At 41.2% G+C, this 18,960-nt stretch overlaps 1 protein-coding gene across 9 annotated transcripts in view; it reads right to left on the bottom strand.

Moving 5' to 3' along the window:
• LOC107994245 (transcription factor AP-2-epsilon) overlaps positions 1 to 18,960 on the bottom strand; it is a 236,105-nt gene that overhangs the window by 140,659 nt on the left and 76,486 nt on the right. For 2 of the 9 annotated variants that reach the window (XM_062071887.1, XM_062071889.1), the window contains exon 1: positions 8,476 to 9,179. The exons of 6 other annotated variants lie outside the window; for them this stretch is intronic. Coding sequence is in view for 1 of the 3 variants with exons in the window: in XM_062071890.1 (XP_061927874.1) it covers positions 8,476 to 8,520 (45 nt within the window). In the remaining 2 variants the exon portion in view is untranslated. Of the gene's footprint in view, positions 1 to 8,475; positions 9,180 to 18,960 lie in introns of those variants that run through there. One more of the 9 variants, XM_062071890.1, reaches the window with a different exon arrangement.

Here is an 18,960-nt window from a genome sequence, read left to right as displayed (position 1 = left end):
TAGGAATTTACCCCTCCCTGCTATCATGATTTTTCATTCGAATAATGAGAATTCGCGTTTAGATAGGATCCTATGGCTGGACTTAATCGCACACTAACTAAAATTTTCATTCCAATAAAAACGAATTTCAAAAGGTGAATCGACTTTTAGCATGAAATTTATATTCGTGATTAAGTATAAATCTTTTAAGTATAAAGCATGATATCTGGAATTCCATTCACAATTACAAAAATTTTTGTAACGAAACGAGCAAACCGTAATTGCCCCAATCGATATAAGCAAATTACCCAGCAATTAAAAGTAAATGCATCTCGTGGAGGATTAAAACGATCGAAGATTAAGAATCATTCCTCTTTTTCATATTCAGAAACAAAAAGTATATATATGACTCGACATTTCAAAGAACTGGTGATTCATACCTTTCCTCCTTCGAGAACGATCATATTTTTCCTTTCGTGTCAGTCGATTAAATTATTAGGTTCTGAATTCCGGTTGGCGAGTTCTAGGCTTCAGCTTGCATTCATCCTGATCATTTCGTGATGATTGAGGATATCGAAACTTTTATTACAGCAGTTTGCGCGATTGACATTGACTCGTCCAGAAGAAGAATTTTAATCTAGCAATTTCCAGGAAACGGACGATTTTATTTACGAAATTCGCAGCAATGGCTGATGCTTGTATAAGAAACCGAATCAACAAATCGTAAAAAGAAACATTGAAGCGACGTGCTTGTAAAAACTTCAATCACGACCAATTTGTCCCAATAGTTAACTTTAGATATTTACACTGACAAATCGACTGTCCGAACAAATAATGAGAATGCAAACGAGAGAATATAAATTTACACTAGGAGCAACTATTACTCCACTCCCCTAAATATTCTCTAGCTATCGGTCATACGCCTATCCCAACAACTCGACAGATCCAACGGAGTGCCAGCTTTCGTTCCCAGCAATTCTCTTCCGAGCAACCCCGTCTCCTCTCATTAATCCCCCATAACAAAAAACCAGACTACCTCTTCGACGATCCGTAATTTAAAAAAACGAAGGTAGCAGCGATGCGTCCAAAGAAATTCTCGAATAAAATACTCTCTCTCTCCCTTCCTCTGGATCGAGAGAAACCTCTAACGAAAGAATCGACGTCTATCGACATTTCTCACCGAGAGAGAAAGAGAGAGACGCGTCCCGTACGCTTCATAAGAATTCAATCCACGACCGACTAGAGAGAAAATAATCAAGAGCAAGGATAATGACGAAGTTAGGTGGGAGAGAGAAGAATCAAATCCACATTGGCCCTCGATAATGGCCGGCCGAGGAGGCGACGAAAGTGGCAGAGGAGGAGGAGGAGGAGGAACACGTGCAAGCGAGGGAAGAAAGAACGTAAGAAAGGAAAGAAGCGTAAGAAATTGGGCCTGGGCCCCGAAGACGTGGATGGCTATTCTCTAAAGAGCGAACGCGCAACATTCCATATCCATTACAATTACCGAATAATTCCAATGTTGGCCCAGATTCGGGGCCAAAAGGAACCCGAAATTAGGTTGATTAGAGGCTACCGTTCGGTAAGGATCGCCACTACCGGAATTTAACCAGTTATTATATAGATACTGGCCAGCCGGCGGGGGGAGAGGGGGGGAGGGGACGGTTACACGACGGTAGGAAACGAAGAGGCGGATGGGACACGCCGTGGCCCACGCTCACGTGAAACTTTGTTACTGGCTCGATAATTGAAACTCGCGGCCGAAAGTATTACTTTCCGCTATGGTGAAATTGGCCGGCCGCGTAATTGAAACATCCTGTGCCCGTGGAGAATGTGTGTGAGAGAGAGAGAGAAAGAGAGAGAGTTACGTCGATTCGGGGGTTGAAGGGTTTTCGATGGCGACGCCAATATTCTGATGGGATATAGTTTGGATGTGGAAATCGTGTTGCGAACTTTCTGCAAGTTCGACGATTTACGAAAATTTTTAATTCGGATGATTATTTGTTTCGAGCCGATTATTTTGTTTTAAATAATTCTTTTCTCTTCGATGAATTTTCTTCTGAGTAAAAAATTTACTTATTATCGTACAATAGACCATTTTCCAATAACTTAATAATACCATCACTTCTGGTTATAACTGGAATGGAAAATTACGTGAAATTATATCACTAAACAAATAAATCTCTGTTATTTATTCTCAGGGATATATTCAGAGGGAAGAACATTTCTCCATTCTCGAGAAAAATTCTCATTATCACGACCTTAATACCTCATCGTGCCAACCGACAGAATTTTCAATTCTACTCTTCTAATACTCCCTCTGTCACTGTTCCTACCGATTTGATGAAGTTTCGAGCGGCGACGTTTGAATTTATGGGGGTCCATCTCCTATTTCCTACGTCCTTACCAAGTCGCCAAAGAATCAACTGTCCTTAATTCTCTTCACCGTGAAACGTTCATCACCCTCCATTACGAATAACGCCAACACTTTTCCAACGCCATCAAACTAATACTAATTTTCATTCAACATTTGCCCATTTCGAATTGATCATCATCGCGTTTGATTAGCCTTTCTTGCTACGAGAGGAAAAAAAAAAAAAAAGATGGAACGAAATTCGTTAAAACGTCATCGCTACGGTACGATAATCACAATTTTTCTTGCGCGTTTTATCGCGCGATTAACCTGTTTGCACAGGTTAAATGACGGATTGTGCAATTTTGTCAAAATCGTAGCCACGCACCGTTGCGCTCGAGCGATTAACGCACGACATGCTTGGCACCCGTTAATAATTAAGCAACGAGTGCGTGTGGATTATCTGATCGTAGGAACCGCGTCCCGTAAAATTCATTTCTCTATCCTATCCTACGGTTAAACTTTGTCCAAGTATGATTAAGCAAATTTGAAGTATGATGCAAACGAGTTACGCGTACTCGATTGCAAATTGTGTTGTGAATAAAATCTTCGTGCGTGACGAGATTACGGGAATCAGATTTAATAAATTTTTCTTTTCTTTCTTTCTTTCTTATATCCGCGATGTAAGAACGAATTTTTCAAACGTATTTTGAAATTGATACGTACCTACGTTGTCTTTATTATTATTATTATTATTATTATTTCTTTCTTTCTTTTTTGCGCGCGTTTCGTAGTTTGGGTTAAAGTCGATTCTAATTAGGATGTTGCCGATGGGACAGTTTATCAAATGCGAGTTTATATTCAGAGACGTATGATTGAGCGTTGGCTATTAATCTTTGGCCGAGAGATTTATAGAGGCCGTTTTTCAATCGTGGAATGATTTAATTAGCTGAATTTTTTAAGAATCGGGCGGTTTATTTAGTTTCGTGATTGGATTTGAGAAACGATTGTATTTTTTTTTTTTTTTTTTTTTTTTTTGGAGGGGGGGTAAATTTATACACTTAGAAACGTAAATTAATAACGCGTCTCAGTACGAAGAGAACGACCAAGGAAAGGAACTATTTATAATTCGATAAGTTGAATTATCTGAAATTAATGATTCTTATCAACACTATGTATTTACTTTACACCGTTAATTCTTTTCAACCGCGCAAATCACAGAAGTATATCCGATCTTAAAGATAGCCTACAAAGTTTCACATTGTGAAAAATTCTTATCTCAAATCAGAAGCTTAATTACCTTAATTTCAATGGGATTTTTATTTACATTACTTTTTAATCGCAAAAGACATTCTAAATCAACGATTTTCCACCAAATCTCACGTAGAAATCTACTCGATCCCAAAAAGAAAAGTCATTCCCTTCGAACAGAAATCAGCGATTAAAACATTTTCGAAACACAATTCACAATTTTTTTCGATCGAAAGGCAATCGAAAGATATGAGAAACGTTCGATGACAAAATCGAAATCGTATTTAATCATAACTCGTCGAGATAAGGATTTGTTTCGCTCGTGCCACGACTCTTCTCGAATCCACGGTTTTTATCAACGGATGTAATTTAATTAAGCACAATACGTTTATAGTGTTCGGTTGAATTACGATTGGCCGGGTGATAAATCGTGCCATTTTAATGGCTACCATCTTCGAGCAATTATTATAGCACGCCTTCGAGAGACGCTTGTCTGCCCACGCAGATGACAACGCGCGATCGAAAACACGTTTATCGGGATAAGCAGCCATTAACTTGGAATGCCCGAATGGCATTCGAGTGGCAACGAAAGCCTCGTCCATCTACGTTTTTCACGAATTTCAATTTTACTTTCCAGAGAAAAATTTTATCCTCCATTTTATATTAAACATAAATATATTTATCATCTATATTTTCAAATTATAATCTTTCATTTTCCACCGCTCGTTCCAAATTACTCGAAATTATTTCTTGCCATATTTGAAAAATTATCCGTCGCGAAATATCGAATTCTCATTCTCGTTTAAAACATGCGCGCGAAGACAATGCAGGAATGCAAGGGGCAGAACGATGGTATGTACGCGCGTGGAGAAGCATTTCCGCCCACGCGGCTATGGGCCAGTCCCCCGCGAATTCTTTAATACCGAAATAAGCTTGAAACCGTTTCGTTTCAGGGGTTAACCAGAGGTCCTTGGAGTACTTGTCTGCCAGTTCCGCCGTCTGAATGGCTAGTTAGCGGGAAGATTGGTTTTCTTCGCGTTATTGGGTCCCTTGTTCGCTCGGTGTTATTGGGATCACCCAAACACACGGCAGTAAAATCGGCTAAGCTGGCGGTTATTTATTGCTCGTGGTGGCACAGGTGAAAGAAACGGGCCTCACTCACCCACCACGCCATTTCTTTCTCCTTCTCCCCTTCGCTTCCCTCCTTTTCTTAATTGTTTCTTTTGCGTGCTATCAAATGGTTTTTAAAGTAGGAAACAAAGTAGGGGTAACAAACACGCTACCATCTAACCTCGTTCTATTTTGTGACAACGTTGTTTGCGTTCTTTATGTACGTTGAAACAGCGAGAGTATTCTTCTCTCTCAACTCTTGGAAATCGTATCGTGTATAAATAGATATGATAGGTAATACAAGGGATTAATGATTTAAAGGAAGAAAGGTATCAAGAAAGATAGCCTGGATCGAGAATAAATCACGGCCAATTCTTTCTCATGGAACGAAACGGTTATTTACTACTGTTTCGACGTTGATGATGAGTACTGAAATATATTTCGACGACGGGATTAGAAAATTCGCGCGGCGAACAACAAAAGTCGATGAGGGAGACGGAGGTGAAGAACGGTTGATTGAAACGTCAGCCAACAGAAGTTATGTTCTATGTAGCGATATGTTGCGCTACACGTTTCTTCTCTCCTTCAATCCTTATATAACGCATCATGCTTCCATCGTCGTTTTTTCAACAAATTTCCGACCAGAGATTCGATTGCAACAGATACAATAAAGCGTATTCCTCGCCAAACTTGAAATATTATTTTTATTAGTCAAATTTTATATCGAATGTTTCATAAAACAGTTTCAACTTTCCTAATACTCAGAGTTTCCTTTCACGAACCGGCAAACGTTTTATCAAGGAAACACTTGCAACACCTCGAAGATGTTGAAAGCAACGACGAAATTGTTACTTCTTCCTGACGAACGATTAATAGCCTAATGGCCGTTAATTTTAACATGATGTGATTTTTCTTTTCGTTCGTTTATCCATTGTTACACGTACAGACATTCTTTTCGCGGCCATTTTTGACGATTACAAACCTAATCATCCAGAAAACGAATGCGTAGACAAGAAGATGAATAATGATATTTATTTTGTTTTAAATTTATACTCTTCTTACTCTTCTTCAAAGTTTCGAAATTCTCGAAACGTTTTGTTTAAATTCCGACGTAATTTATTGAACAAATATGAGTAAATAATTTGGTGAAATATCGATTGATTTTTCAATTTTGTTAAATGATATATCTATACACGGATGCAACGCCAAGTTATTTTTTTAATTAGCAAAAGGTAAATATTATACATGAAATTCACAGATTTTTATCAATCATTTCACGATAATAACGCGATATGTTTTGTAGCAGTCAATATTGAGTAACTAAATAAAGCGTGTAAATTTCCTGCAAATATTTGATTTTCGCTTGGATGATGAAAAAAAGAGAGAGAGAGAGAGAGAGAGAGAGAGAGAGGAAATAACAATTCGTTCTTCGTTCGCGGAAGCTGAATGAAAATGTAAATTACGTTATTAAATGAAATTAATTGCTGTATAATATGTATGATAAAAACAGTATAATTCGAATTAGATGAGAATATATAAAGAGTTTATTTTACATCTATAATTAGATTCGGACCTTGCAAGAATTGCTAAATTTATAATTAAAGAATCTAATTAATATTCAAACCTTGTGTTGCAATTCCTCGCACTAAAAAATTCAACTTTACTCCTTACGAAATTCCAAATTGAAAGGCGATATAGAAACTGAATAAACTTCACCAAAACTATAAAGATCTAACTAAACATATAACCCAATCCCAATAATTCTAATATTCAACACGAACCTGCCATTGCTTTAAATCCGTCCAATTGTTAAAACCGAATTAACCAGAAGAAAAAGAAAAATCTATCGGTTTGGAGAGCGCACTTCTCCCACGCAAAAATCGGTCGAAGCGTGACGAACGAGAAGAAGCTACCACTTGGGGGATGAAACTCGCGGCGGCGGCCATTCACGCTTGTAAAATACGCGCGAACTCGCGCGAGCCGCTCACCATTCAACCCGTGCAATAGAGGCAACCACCGTTAAGAATGATTCCATTGTGGCAAGATTTTACGAGTCGCTGTTAAAGCCTGTCATTACAAGCCGAGCTGTTCCGATGTTGCTCGCTCTGTTTGCTCCACGCAACACAAATCCCCGATGATTTACCGCTCAATTTTATGAACTTATATTCCATAAGACTGACGTATCTATTTCACTTAAACGCGTCCCCGGGGCGCGTTACGAATCGACGCATTACTCGTAACGCCATTGTGCCGGGTTTTATTACCCGAGGCCAAGTGTACAGATAGGTGCAGATCGGTTCAATGGATTATCTTTGAAGTCGCGAGATTCTTCCCGAGCTCGCGTCTCGGTTCGCGTTTGAATTTTCGCGGGGATGAAAAGAAATGGTCGATGAACGCAATGGCGGAGACACGAGATACGTATTTTGGTAAATGGGATCGTCAAATAGCCACGAATTTGAATCTTTCGTGGAAAGAACGGAAACTCGGGATAGAGTATTGTAGATTCTACGTTTTGGATGGAAATTTATATCTAATTTGTTACGAAGCAAAAACGAGATTTCGATCGAATAAGTTTTTCGTTTGAATTCTCGCGGGAGAAAAAGAAACGCGATGGCGGCTGAAGGTGTACGGAAATTTATACCTGATGGAAATTTCTAATAGAAACCATTATTATTTTCGATGTTATATCGTGAATGAACAATGAATAATCCATTCGCGCAGGTTTTTTTTCGTGCGAATAGAAAAGAAAAAAAAGATAAAGTATATGCTTTTGATAGAATAAATAGCCATCTAGAATAATATTTAATACAGAGATATTAAATATTCATAAATACATAATGGACACCATTAACGAAGAGAAACTTGAGTATTAAATTGTTTTTGTCACGATCCCATCGAGCAATTCACTGTATCAAATTTACGACGAGCATTTATCATGATCGCAAAACGCATGACTAAAAGATTACGATTTCTATGAGTAACACCGTATTTCCCCGCATAATGTTATCTTATTATCCAATTCTTATCCACCGATTTCTTGCTAGATAGAACCACTTCTCACAACCGTGTTTTCACGTTTCGCAAAAAAAAAAAAAACGAGAATAACGAAAAACCGGATAATTCGCAATCTTTCATCCCAATTCCTCATTCCTGAAAACTAAAAACTAGTTTTCGATTAAATCTATCCTGTCGCTTCGTAATATATTTTTTAATATATCACGCACAGAGAAATCGTGGATTGTTTCTTGCACAGGATCGTAAATATATATATATATATATATACCTTGTACCAATGAAATACAATTTACCGATGAACGTTTTCTTCGCTCGACAGCCATCGCGTTTGAAGACACGATGTGTATTTATTTATCCTTTAGAAACGTTAGAAAGTTTAGTCACGTTCCAAGGTGTGCCCTTAGAGGATTATTACAAGAATTCAACTTGCGCTGTCAGGTGATCCCCGCGCGAGAAAACGTTTATTGGATAAGAAGATGGTTGGACAAAAAGGGGAATTCTCCCGCGTCATTCAAAAACCTGCGTTTCCACGTCGTAAACACGCGACAGGGTGGGAAAAAAAACTTACGGCGCAACGTCGTGTTACGAACGGCTAATACTCCTCGTTATAAATCTTGCTCTTCTCTTCAAACTTCTTTATTGGAATCTCTCCGATTAGATATCAATATTGTAGCAGGCTTAATGATAATAGTCGTGATTAAGATAACAACGAGGGAAATACGCGAGAGAGAAAGAAAGAACCACTCAAATATATCTTGAAAAGAGTTTACCATTTGATGCATTCTCGCTGTGTTGTAGTAGTCTAGATTCGGCATCCGGCTCGCGTTGACGTTAACCTGGCCTGGCAAGAAAACACTTCCAAAAAAAACACGGAATAGATTGTCCCTCGAAAAACAGCAACTCGATATTACTTCGCGATCATTACACTCATATAAATCACCAATATTCGCGCACCACACGTAACTTCGCGTCCTCTAATTTTCAGGTCCTGTCTTCATCCAAACCTTATCACCACCACCGTTCCTCATAAAGTCCACGCGCGAAACATCGTCGGTTGCGAAGATCTTCTCTCCTCTCGACTACTCGAACAGAAACCTCGATCGACGCGAGATCGATCTCGAGACGTGGAGAGAGAGAGAGAGAGAGAAAGAGAACACTTGAGAGCGTGCACGGAGTGCGAGGACAGGAACGTGAGACGTAAATTTCGCGTACCTTTCACGAGCCGGTCGCGTGTTTGCTCGCCGGCTACCTGTCTCTGCGGGGTTCGGGCCCAACGTCGCGACGAGGTGGGACCCGGAGGAACTGGCAGTGAGAGGATGGAAAAACGGAGGAGGGAAAAGGAACAAGAGAGGGAGAGAGAGAGAGAGAGAGAGGTGTGAGATATATGGAGTCGAGGATATTGTTTTCCGATATCTCGAGCTTTGTGTATGGGTATTCGCCTTAAACCGTCGTACGCGGAGGAAGACTCGAGGGTTACTGCGCCCGCGGGGCCTTAGCTACCAGATAGACGCGGCAGACGAGGGAGCTTGGGGTGGGAACTGGGATGGGCCTCAAGGCCTGAATCGTTTTCGAACGAGCGTCGATTGGTCGAGGGGCCCAGGAATGGGTCCAATCCCATGTTGCTCGCTCGTGTTGGCCACGTAAACGCGGGACGCCCAGCTCGTATGGGATTGGTTAGAGTTTGCCAGCTTGCATACACGCTCTACTGCTTCCTCTCTCTCTCTCCCTTCCTTTGTATCCTTTGCTCTTCTCTCATTTTGTCTTTGTTCGTCGGATAAACCCGCGGATAATGTCGTGGAGATTTTATTTCTTGAATAAAGGATGAGCCTTTATCTCGCGCCCTCCTCTGCCTCCCTCTCCGGAGGGACCTACAGGACCCCGATGATCCTGATATCGATATTGGAGCCGGGGCTTCGAGACCGTCGCGATTCTCGGAGCTGTGCAACCAGCTCAGCTTTATTCTGATTTTATTCTAATCTGTTGTTGTTCTCTTGTGATTTTACAGAATTCTGTGTATTTTTTCTCTGTTACGTGTGTACACTTTTGTTAGACAAGGCTCGAGTAGGAAATAGTTGAAAGTTGCGATAAATTATGATTTTGAATTCGAATAAACTTTTCTATATTAATTATAGATGATATCTTTTAATTAGCACTTTTAATTCTATTCTATATGAATACTTATATTCATTATAGCAGGATCGTTTTATCGCACCTTGCATTGCAGATTCCACTCTTCCAGAGGACTATTTCTGATATAAAGTGTTCACGGTTGATTGTACGGCTACATAGTTCCGATTTTTGCTGACCAGGCGGACACGACTCAATGCGACTAGTTCCATCGTTCTGGTCGACGACCCTATTTAACCCGAGGGCAGGCCAGAGGGTAGATTTCCGATCGGCTACCTGAAGCAATGAACGAATGAATGAAATTCCTTCGACCGTTTCGTAGAATATAACTGTCCCATTCGACTTTATTGCCCCTACAACTTCTTGTATCGTTAATGGTGGCCATCTTCATTGATGGGTTTCACGATGAGTTTTAATTTGGCCGGGGAGCCAACGTCACGGAACTGGTATTCATGAAATTTACATCGGGATATCGTGGCTGATGAATAATTCGTGGCCACGCGATTAAGTTTTTTTGTCACGTTTCGCTCATGGATACGATTGATGACGATGCAGCGATGTTCGTGTTTCTTTGAACGAATAATATCTTAATTTTCGAGATATAAAATAAGAAGTTTATTATCGTCATATGAACGATTTGTAAACGAAATGATTAACGTTCAAAACTTCCCGATACTTTTCAATTAAATAATTTCTACGATTATATTTCGAAAATCTAATAATGTATGAAATAAACGAGGAATAAAATGTTTTAAATAAATCGAACCATCGTTTCCTTTCCATTAGTTCAAACATTATTATGAATTATTACGTTATTGGAAAATCGATATTTTCAAGTTTCGCTCGAAAGTAAAAGCGATTTAACCATCGTTTGTTTAATAATTCCAAAAACATAATGAATTAAACGCACGACAATAAAAATCTTTTCCAAGTTTACTCGAGTCGAATTTTATTACCAAAAGTTGAAATATTCTTTTTCTTTTTTTTACGGGGGAAAACACGTCACCCAGCACTACGACGGAAATCTACGGGATTTCGAGGAATCTCGACGAATCACCTAGACGAAATTAAGATGCCACCAGAGAGAGGCGAGCGGCGTTTCGTTTTGCAGGAGGGATATACGGGCGAAGGAGGAATTCCAAAGATGAAATTACCTTACGAGGAATTCGTGAATCGGTTGTACGAACGCGGCAGTTAGGTCCGAATCGTGACAGCCCAGGGCGTGCACGCGAGCTTACAAGAAAATTTCAGATCGAGCTGGCGAAATTGGAAGGGAGGCCTTTTAACGAGATGCGGTCATCAACTGCGATGCCCAAACCCTACCTACGCTCGCCTTTTTCTCTTTTTTTTTACCCAACCATTCTCCTGCACCTTTTTATTTCCTTTATTTCTCTCGACATTTCGTATTTTTCTCATTTTTTTTTTTTCTTTTCCCTCCTTCAGCGAATTAACATTAAGCATCTTTTCATCGCACCTCGAAATCTTTTACTTGTATCACTTGTGCGTGTACACGTCAATTTTGTCCCGAGTCATTCGTCGTTTCGATCCAATTGTCACAAGATGACGCATCGCGACACTTTGCAGCCGGCTAGTTTCATCCTGCGCCGCGTAAATAACTGTGCCAATTATCTCTCTACGCCGAGTTCCAGAGAAAAAATTAAAATATCGTTCGTACATTTATTATACCTCAATTTAACAATAACAATATCCGCGATCTAAACTCTGACAACCCATCCCACAGACGCCAAATGAACTCTGCAAAAGTATTAAAATATTGCTTCTATCTCATTTCGTCCGCCTCTTCTTCTCGTCTCCATTTCCAAACTCCACTCAGTCGGCAGAATTTCGGCGAATCAGGAACGAACAACGCAGGGAAGGAGAGGATTTTCGAGGAGCATCCAAGGATTTTCCCCTGGAGCGAGTGGAGGAGCAGGGGCTACGAAACGGTATGCATCGTTGCAGGGGCGCCACGCGTATCGCAAAATTTAAACCGGCGTACATCTCAGGGCGTAACCAAAGAGGTAGGTAGGTAGGTTGGTAGGTAGGTATAAGGGATCTTATTGATCTGGTAGCCCGGGGCGTGTCATCCTGGGCTGTTGGCCGCAGGGAGGACCGCGGCTAACCCTAAAGCAAAGGGGGATCCCCGTGGCTGGCGCATGCGCCCACGAGACCGTTTTCTCTGCCCAGAGGGCTAACTTACACCAATCACCAGGAGCTAGAAACCCTTTTCGCCAAAGGGGTTCGCCAAGAACTTCCCTCTCCGTGAGGGAGAGAACCGGCTGTACATAGAAATTGTATATACGCGCGTATTACATATATATGTGTGCATATATATATATATATATACATCGTTGGCTGATCGTTCGTCTGTGCTCGACCGAAATCGCCTCTATCCGTCTCGGAATGTTTCCCTCGTGGCGTTGAACGAAAGACACCATTGAACGTTGGGGAGAACGTTATTATTACCGCCATTATTACTCTGCCCTTTGTTCACGCATTGCCCCTTTCCTTCGTTCGAAACGGGTGAACTTCGAGCTGGGAGGAAAAGGAGGGTGTTATCTCTGACTGGCGAGGAGACATTTGACGGAAGGAGATAGGTGTGTTTCCCGGGGAATTCGAAGGTTGTTATTGATGGTGGATAGAGAGATGGAAAAACGTTGGTCTCCAAGAATTGGCTTACTTTTTGTAGAATATGTAAATGGAGATGAATTGTTTGATATAACGAGAGGCGTTACACACAAAGAAATACATTTTTCACCATCGTTCGATCCGGTTGATCTGAAAAAATGAGAAATTCAAAATCGGGGAGAGCGATCTTCTTGTTCGTTTTCTCGCGTTCATAAAGAAGTTAAGCGCGTTTAACACACCGCACCGCGATCTATATGCTTCTAAACCAGTTCCCCGAGCAGCGTATATGAGTTATAAAGACGTTTACACTTGTAGCGCTGTAATTACAACAACCCGGCCACATTTTTCAAACTCGTTCTTCTTTCGAGAATCACTATGATTCCGTTATGCAAATAAAGTAGCTTCATATTCCAACCGCTGCTCGGTTAACAGCTAAGTATATCTCTGAAAAATATTCCAACGCGTTGAGAAAACTATCGAATTTATTTCCACGAAAAGCCTATTTTTTACATTCTACAACAACCAGAAAAAAAAAGAAGAAATATTTACATTCAACGTCTCTTCCGCAAAACAATCTGTTCAAACTTTCCAGAAACTAGAAGTTCCATCGACTGCGGCGAAACTATCTCTTCACAGCTACCAACTATGGCAAAGTATAATTCCGTTCCATCCAAATACGGGTTCGCACGGAACAAGAAAAAATAACTGTGAGAAGCCGCGAAGGGGTTGAAAGGTGGCGGAGGGCGTGGGCGTACGTGGCGATATTTAACGAGCACGTTAACTATCGGTACTTATCCGCCAGGATGTTTACACGCCCGTATTACGAACTTCTTTCTTCCGCCTTGGAGCGACTTCCAACACTCGTAAATCAGCGTTGCGCTTCCACAAGGCCGAAACGACACGCGCCGCTCCAACAATATTGAAATTTCTCGGATAAGGAGATTGCTAAAAACGTGGATCCTGACTTTTCTTTCGAGCTTCTTTTGAACTTGAGGGTGAATCGAAGATCTCGTCACTCGGAAAATGTGTTTTAGAACACATGGATGGAAGATAGGATTGTAAAAAATACAAAGAATAAAATTAATCAACGCGATTAATCTATGCCTCGATGAATTAATCAACCTCTTTCGCTTCTTTTTTCTTTCTTTCCTTCTTTTTCTCCAAAAAACCGCTCGCGAATATTTTAATCCATATTTCCTTTATGCAACTGCATGGCAAATACGCTTTTAAAATTCCAATTAAACCGGACCACTGCCGCTCCCACGGCTTAATATCGATTTTTAAATATTTGTCCATAACACCTTCCATGTGTTTTCAATTAAACGTTACAAATATGTTAATAAGGCACGTGGTGCGTGGGCATAATTTGATCGGGGAGGGGGCCACGAATTCACTATATATATATATATATATATTTTGTGCAAACCGGGTCGAAACCAGTTTCGATGTAAACTCGTCGAATACGATTTCGGTAAATAGCCGCGCACGCGGCTGATAGTTCTGCCCTATGTACACAACTGGCTTCCGGTAAGCAAGCCTTGATTAAGCGAAAATTCCCGATATCAACGTCTATTGTGGATATTAAACTTCTTGCGCGAACATCGGCTATCGATTTAAATTCGATCTCCCCCGATATCGCTTGCCAATTTAACTAGGATAGAAATAATTAGTTATTTCGATTAATTCTTAACTCTTGGTTAAACGATATCGTTCTTTATAAAGGTATTTTTTCCATTCTCGATAAAATTTGCATCGTAGAAAGTGACAAGTAGCCGCGAGATATTAGAGAAAGCGGCTACGTAATAGATGGCAATTTTCTAATCTTCAAACAGAACAGACGCTCGTAAAAATGGAAATGAAAAACGTGCGATAACGGTAAGATATATTTGAACGAGTCTGTAATTCCAATTGATTTCTTACGTGTGTGTTATTAAAACGATTAGAAATTGAAAAATGAAAGATGTCTATTTTTATCTTCATTCGTGGAAAAATAGTTTTTTAAATATTCCCGCGATCGTCCTTCTTTCGAATCTCCGCGTTCCAACTTAACTTATATTATTATTCGTGGATAAAAGAGAGAAAAAGAGAGGGAGAAGGAATCGAAACGACGAGGCGGAGAAATATGCAAGAAACGAATATGTGTACGAGTTTTCGTTCGAAATACACGTGTACGAGGAGAAATCCGTAATCTTGCCAGCGGCGTTTCAAACTCTGCTCCGTGATAGTTATCGTGTTCCGATAAATCGAGCGCGTGTTATCCTTAGACCCTGGTGAGACACGGTAAAGCGAGAAACATAATGCTCAAACATCATAACAAAAGACTTGATGAAATTTCGGTTTCCCGGGGAAACTTTTTAGTTCCCTTTCGATTCAAAGATAATTGGATCTGGAACGGTAAAGTTGAAAGGAAGGGAGAAAATTATTCAAATAGAGGGAGGTAAGGTAAATGCTGCAACACGTAACACCGAGGGATTGAACGTCGAAGATAAAAGAAATATATTTATATTCGATGAAATCGTATTCTTGCCTGATTTTGCATTGCGAAAGTTTTTTTTCCAAGTTCCAAGATAGATAATCATTTGGAACAGTATCTTAAAAAACTTTCTATATAAATGTAATATTCAATTATCTCCTAAACTCGATTCTGATATCCATTTGAAAAATTAATACGCATCTGTTTTGTCAAAACTCGATAGGTTTCAAATTGAAACAGTTGTGCGGATATTTTTCTTGTAGACAGAACCTCATACGAGTTTATTCTGAAAGGAACTTTAAAATCAGTGTAAAATAAAATAACGTATCGAATTTTGCAGATGCCCAATTCCTTTGATTCTCCAATTCAAACTCAAAGTATCGATTCTTGATCTCGTTAACGATTCCAGCTCAACCATCCCTCACTGATGATCAATGACTTCTTATTCCACCCCGAATAACCGCAGTCAACCTCGAATCGTCTTAATCTAGCTCTCGCATCTACACGGATTGGACCACGGCCCAAGCATCGAAATATCGGGCAAATCGATGAATCTCGAAAGGGAGGCGAGGCACCATCTCTCGAAAAATTCGCCACGGACCTTAAACTCCGCGTACGTACGAAGAGGGGGCGGCGGCGGATGTTGATCGGCCCCCCTTCGGCGTAATCCGGCCGAATATATCCTCCAGCTCGGGATAATGCGTGCGCTCGCCAAGAGTGGTACGTACAGGACAATTCAGAAACACTTGCATCATATAATTTTCCATTTATATTTCGATCACAGCTCAACAATTCTAGTTCTACCGTTCGATCAATCGTGTAACAAAAGAAGACGAAGGAAGATCCCCTTCGATCCCCTCGTCCTCTCCGCTTTTTCGAAATTTTTCAAAATTCCACCGCGCGAATCATCGACAATATATATATAAAAAAAAGAAAAAAAAAACGAGCCATCGACTTTTCAAAGTCGATCGAACTCATCCCCTGAATGAAGGATCATTATTTCTGAATCACCGTATAGATCAAGACGCATACACACAGCCGCACAGAAGGAAACGAAGCGAGCTGAGAAGGTGGCCGCGCTCCAGAGGAACAGGAAGGGTTGGCGGAGGCGAGGGGAGGGAGGCAGAGGTGGGAAGGCGAGGTAAGAAGAAGGGGGGGAGGCAGACGTCGGTGCATAATCGATGATCACAGTCATAATAAATGAAGTATGTCTTGGTAGGAGGAGGTGGGTAGGGTGTAGGTACCTGACGACGGCCCCGGGCGTCCACAAGGAAGATCATCTTCTCCGGCCCGTAATCCGAGGTGTGCGTCGCGTATCGCGTATCCGATCGGAATCTCCACCACTCCCCTGGACCGGACCGAAAGTAGCTAATCATAATAACGTGCCGGTACCCTAGTACCCAGGTGCGTGCACGCCCTGCTACGATTACCCGGCATTATAAATTTCAGTTGCCCTCAGACGCGTATAAGCTCTCGCTCTCTCTTTCCTCTCTGCCTTTCTCTCCTCTTAGAGGAAGTCGATCGTTTTATTTCTTTACCTTCGGTTGCTTCATTGCCGCGGACGTGGCCATGCTTGCGGAGGGAAAAAGAGAAAGAAGAAAGAGGGAGTGGAATGGCGGACACTTGGAATAATACGGGTATTGCACGGGTATTGTAAAAGTGATGGGGATGCGACGCGTCGGTGCGTGGACGACGGATGGCGGAACGAAAGGACGGAGAGGAATTGCGTTGATTTGTTCTTTTTTTTTTTTTTGATTGCGAAATGACCGATTTGAAATATTGGATAACCGAGGAGAGTTGGCGGATGGACGTGGTTTGGAAGAAGTTTACTCTTGTTCGTCCCTTTTCGAGGGAAATAAGTTTAAAATTCGCGGTTTCGAAACATCGTTCCACGGGTATGGATACAAAGGTTGGAAAATCAGCTTTCGGCTGCGCTCGATTCAACGCTCCCTTTTGCACGCGTTGTACACACACCGTAAACGAAGTAACAAAGATACATCGAATGGATCGGGGTACGAGACGCGGCCAGCCCCCAAAGGGATGATAGCGAAACTATCCTTTTTTCTTTCAATCGAAAAAAACATAAACATCCCTGGTATCCGATTCCAGAAATCCTTTGTTCGACCAAAAAATACCTCTTTCAAACCTATACATAATATTCCCTGGAATTAAAAATCATCCCTATCATCTCCCCTCAATTCCTCTCTCTTTCTCTTTCATCAACCAAACTCGATGAATCTCCCGTGGACAGATCGGGAGCATAAATCTCCACAGAATTCAGCGTCGTTTAATTCTTTTTCGCGCGAGTTTGGGGGCATTGGAGAGGGTGGCAGAGCGCGAAATGTACACGAGCTCCGTGCAAGAGGAGCGGCGAGGAAAACGATTGCGCGCAAAAAGAAGGAGAAGGAAACATGGGGAGAGGGAGAAGACGGGGAGAAGGAAAGAGACAACGCGAAAAAACAGAGAGGGAGAGAGGGAGGGAGAGAGGGAGAGGGAGGCATCGAAGTTGGAATTGATCGGAGGAGGAAGGATTGGAGGGACGACGAACGGAGGGTTGCCCGCAGCGCAAGCGCCCCTCAGGCGACGTCACATTGATTCCTCCGGGAAGAGCTTACAAAATGGCCGCCGGCGTTCCATTCCTTCCTTGCTATTCGTACGGGGTAGGCTTCCGTCTATCTAGGTCTCTTTGTCTGAGGTATATGCGAATATGGGCGGCTGCTGTGGCGCGCGGGGCCACGAGGGGGTGTGAGGAAATCGATGCACCTTAGGGGAGAGAGGAACCGCTGTCGGTTCTCTCTCTTTCTTTCGACCCTCGTTCCCCGTTTCCTATCCTTTTTTCCCCCTCCCCCTTTCCCCGCTCGCAGCACGTTTCTCTCGCCGAGAGAGTATAATCTCGCTAGAGCTTACCTCTGGTCTCGGGGAGAGGGTGGAGGTGGTGGATGGAGCTGTGTGTTTGGTTGGATGGATATAGAGAGAACGAAGGAGAGTTGCCAGCGCGGAAGGAATTGAATTATCAAGCGAGGCGGAAGGTGCAACCTCTAAAGATAAACCCGGCTTCCTAAAGTGAATCTTAATCTGATACCGGCGATGTAACCGTTTGCCGGATACTCCTTGCCGAGTATTAAGCCCGCTTTCGATTCCAAAAGTTCTCGTTCGAAAGGTTCGTTTCGTTGGGTCGAGAGAACTTTTGTCTCAAGCCGAGAATCGATCGGCGATTGGATGCTGGTTGGGTTGGTTTTCGAATGAGGGATGAGAAGAGGGAAGAGGGGACGTTTAAGAAGCGACGCGTTTGAGAGATCGAGTTTGAAGACGATTGAAAAGGCGATCGAAGAATGGAGGAGTTACAAGTTTAAATCGTTTAACCGTGGATAGAGAGAGAGAGAAATGTTTCTGGGAATCAGGAAAGCAAATGTGATTGCAATCGATCGAAATTGATTGCGTTTTATTTAGAATCGTTTAATAAGAAATAAAGGAATATTGGATAAAAATAGAGGTGAATAATAGATCGCTTCGCTCTGATTGTTTGAAACCTGGGCAGCTGGAATTTCAATTACAATAAAACTCCACGTTACTGACAAACTAATACCAACGCATTTTGTAACATTTCTCCTCCCCTCTTCTGCTAATATTTTCCAAAATAATTGTGTAAATAGTCAAAGAAATTTTTCGTTTTTAGTTTTATTCGCCACGAATATATATATTTTCATATATAACACGTACAAATTTCGAACTATTTTCAATTATTTTCATTTTGGATTAAGAGCAAAGACAAAAATATTACGCGTGCAAAAATAATACACGACCAAACTTTTAAACAATAAATCGTTTCAAATGAATTCTAAAAAAAAGAAAAAAAAAGAAAACAATTAAAATAACTCCCACGATACGATTGCTTAACTCATAATCTATACTTTTAATTTTTCTTACATACTTAATACTTTTGTTGCAGCAGAGTTATTCCGAATTAGCATCATAGGTTAATTTCCTACAGTGTCGATTGATGTCATTATTCTACAAATATTACGTT

Source organism: Apis cerana, linkage group LG2 (genome assembly GCF_029169275.1).
Source record: "Apis cerana isolate GH-2021 linkage group LG2, AcerK_1.0, whole genome shotgun sequence".
Lineage (NCBI taxonomy): Eukaryota > Metazoa > Arthropoda > Insecta > Hymenoptera > Apidae > Apis > Apis cerana.
The sequence above is the reverse complement of the archived record's forward strand: the minus strand, read 5'-3'. Positions and strand labels throughout refer to the sequence as shown.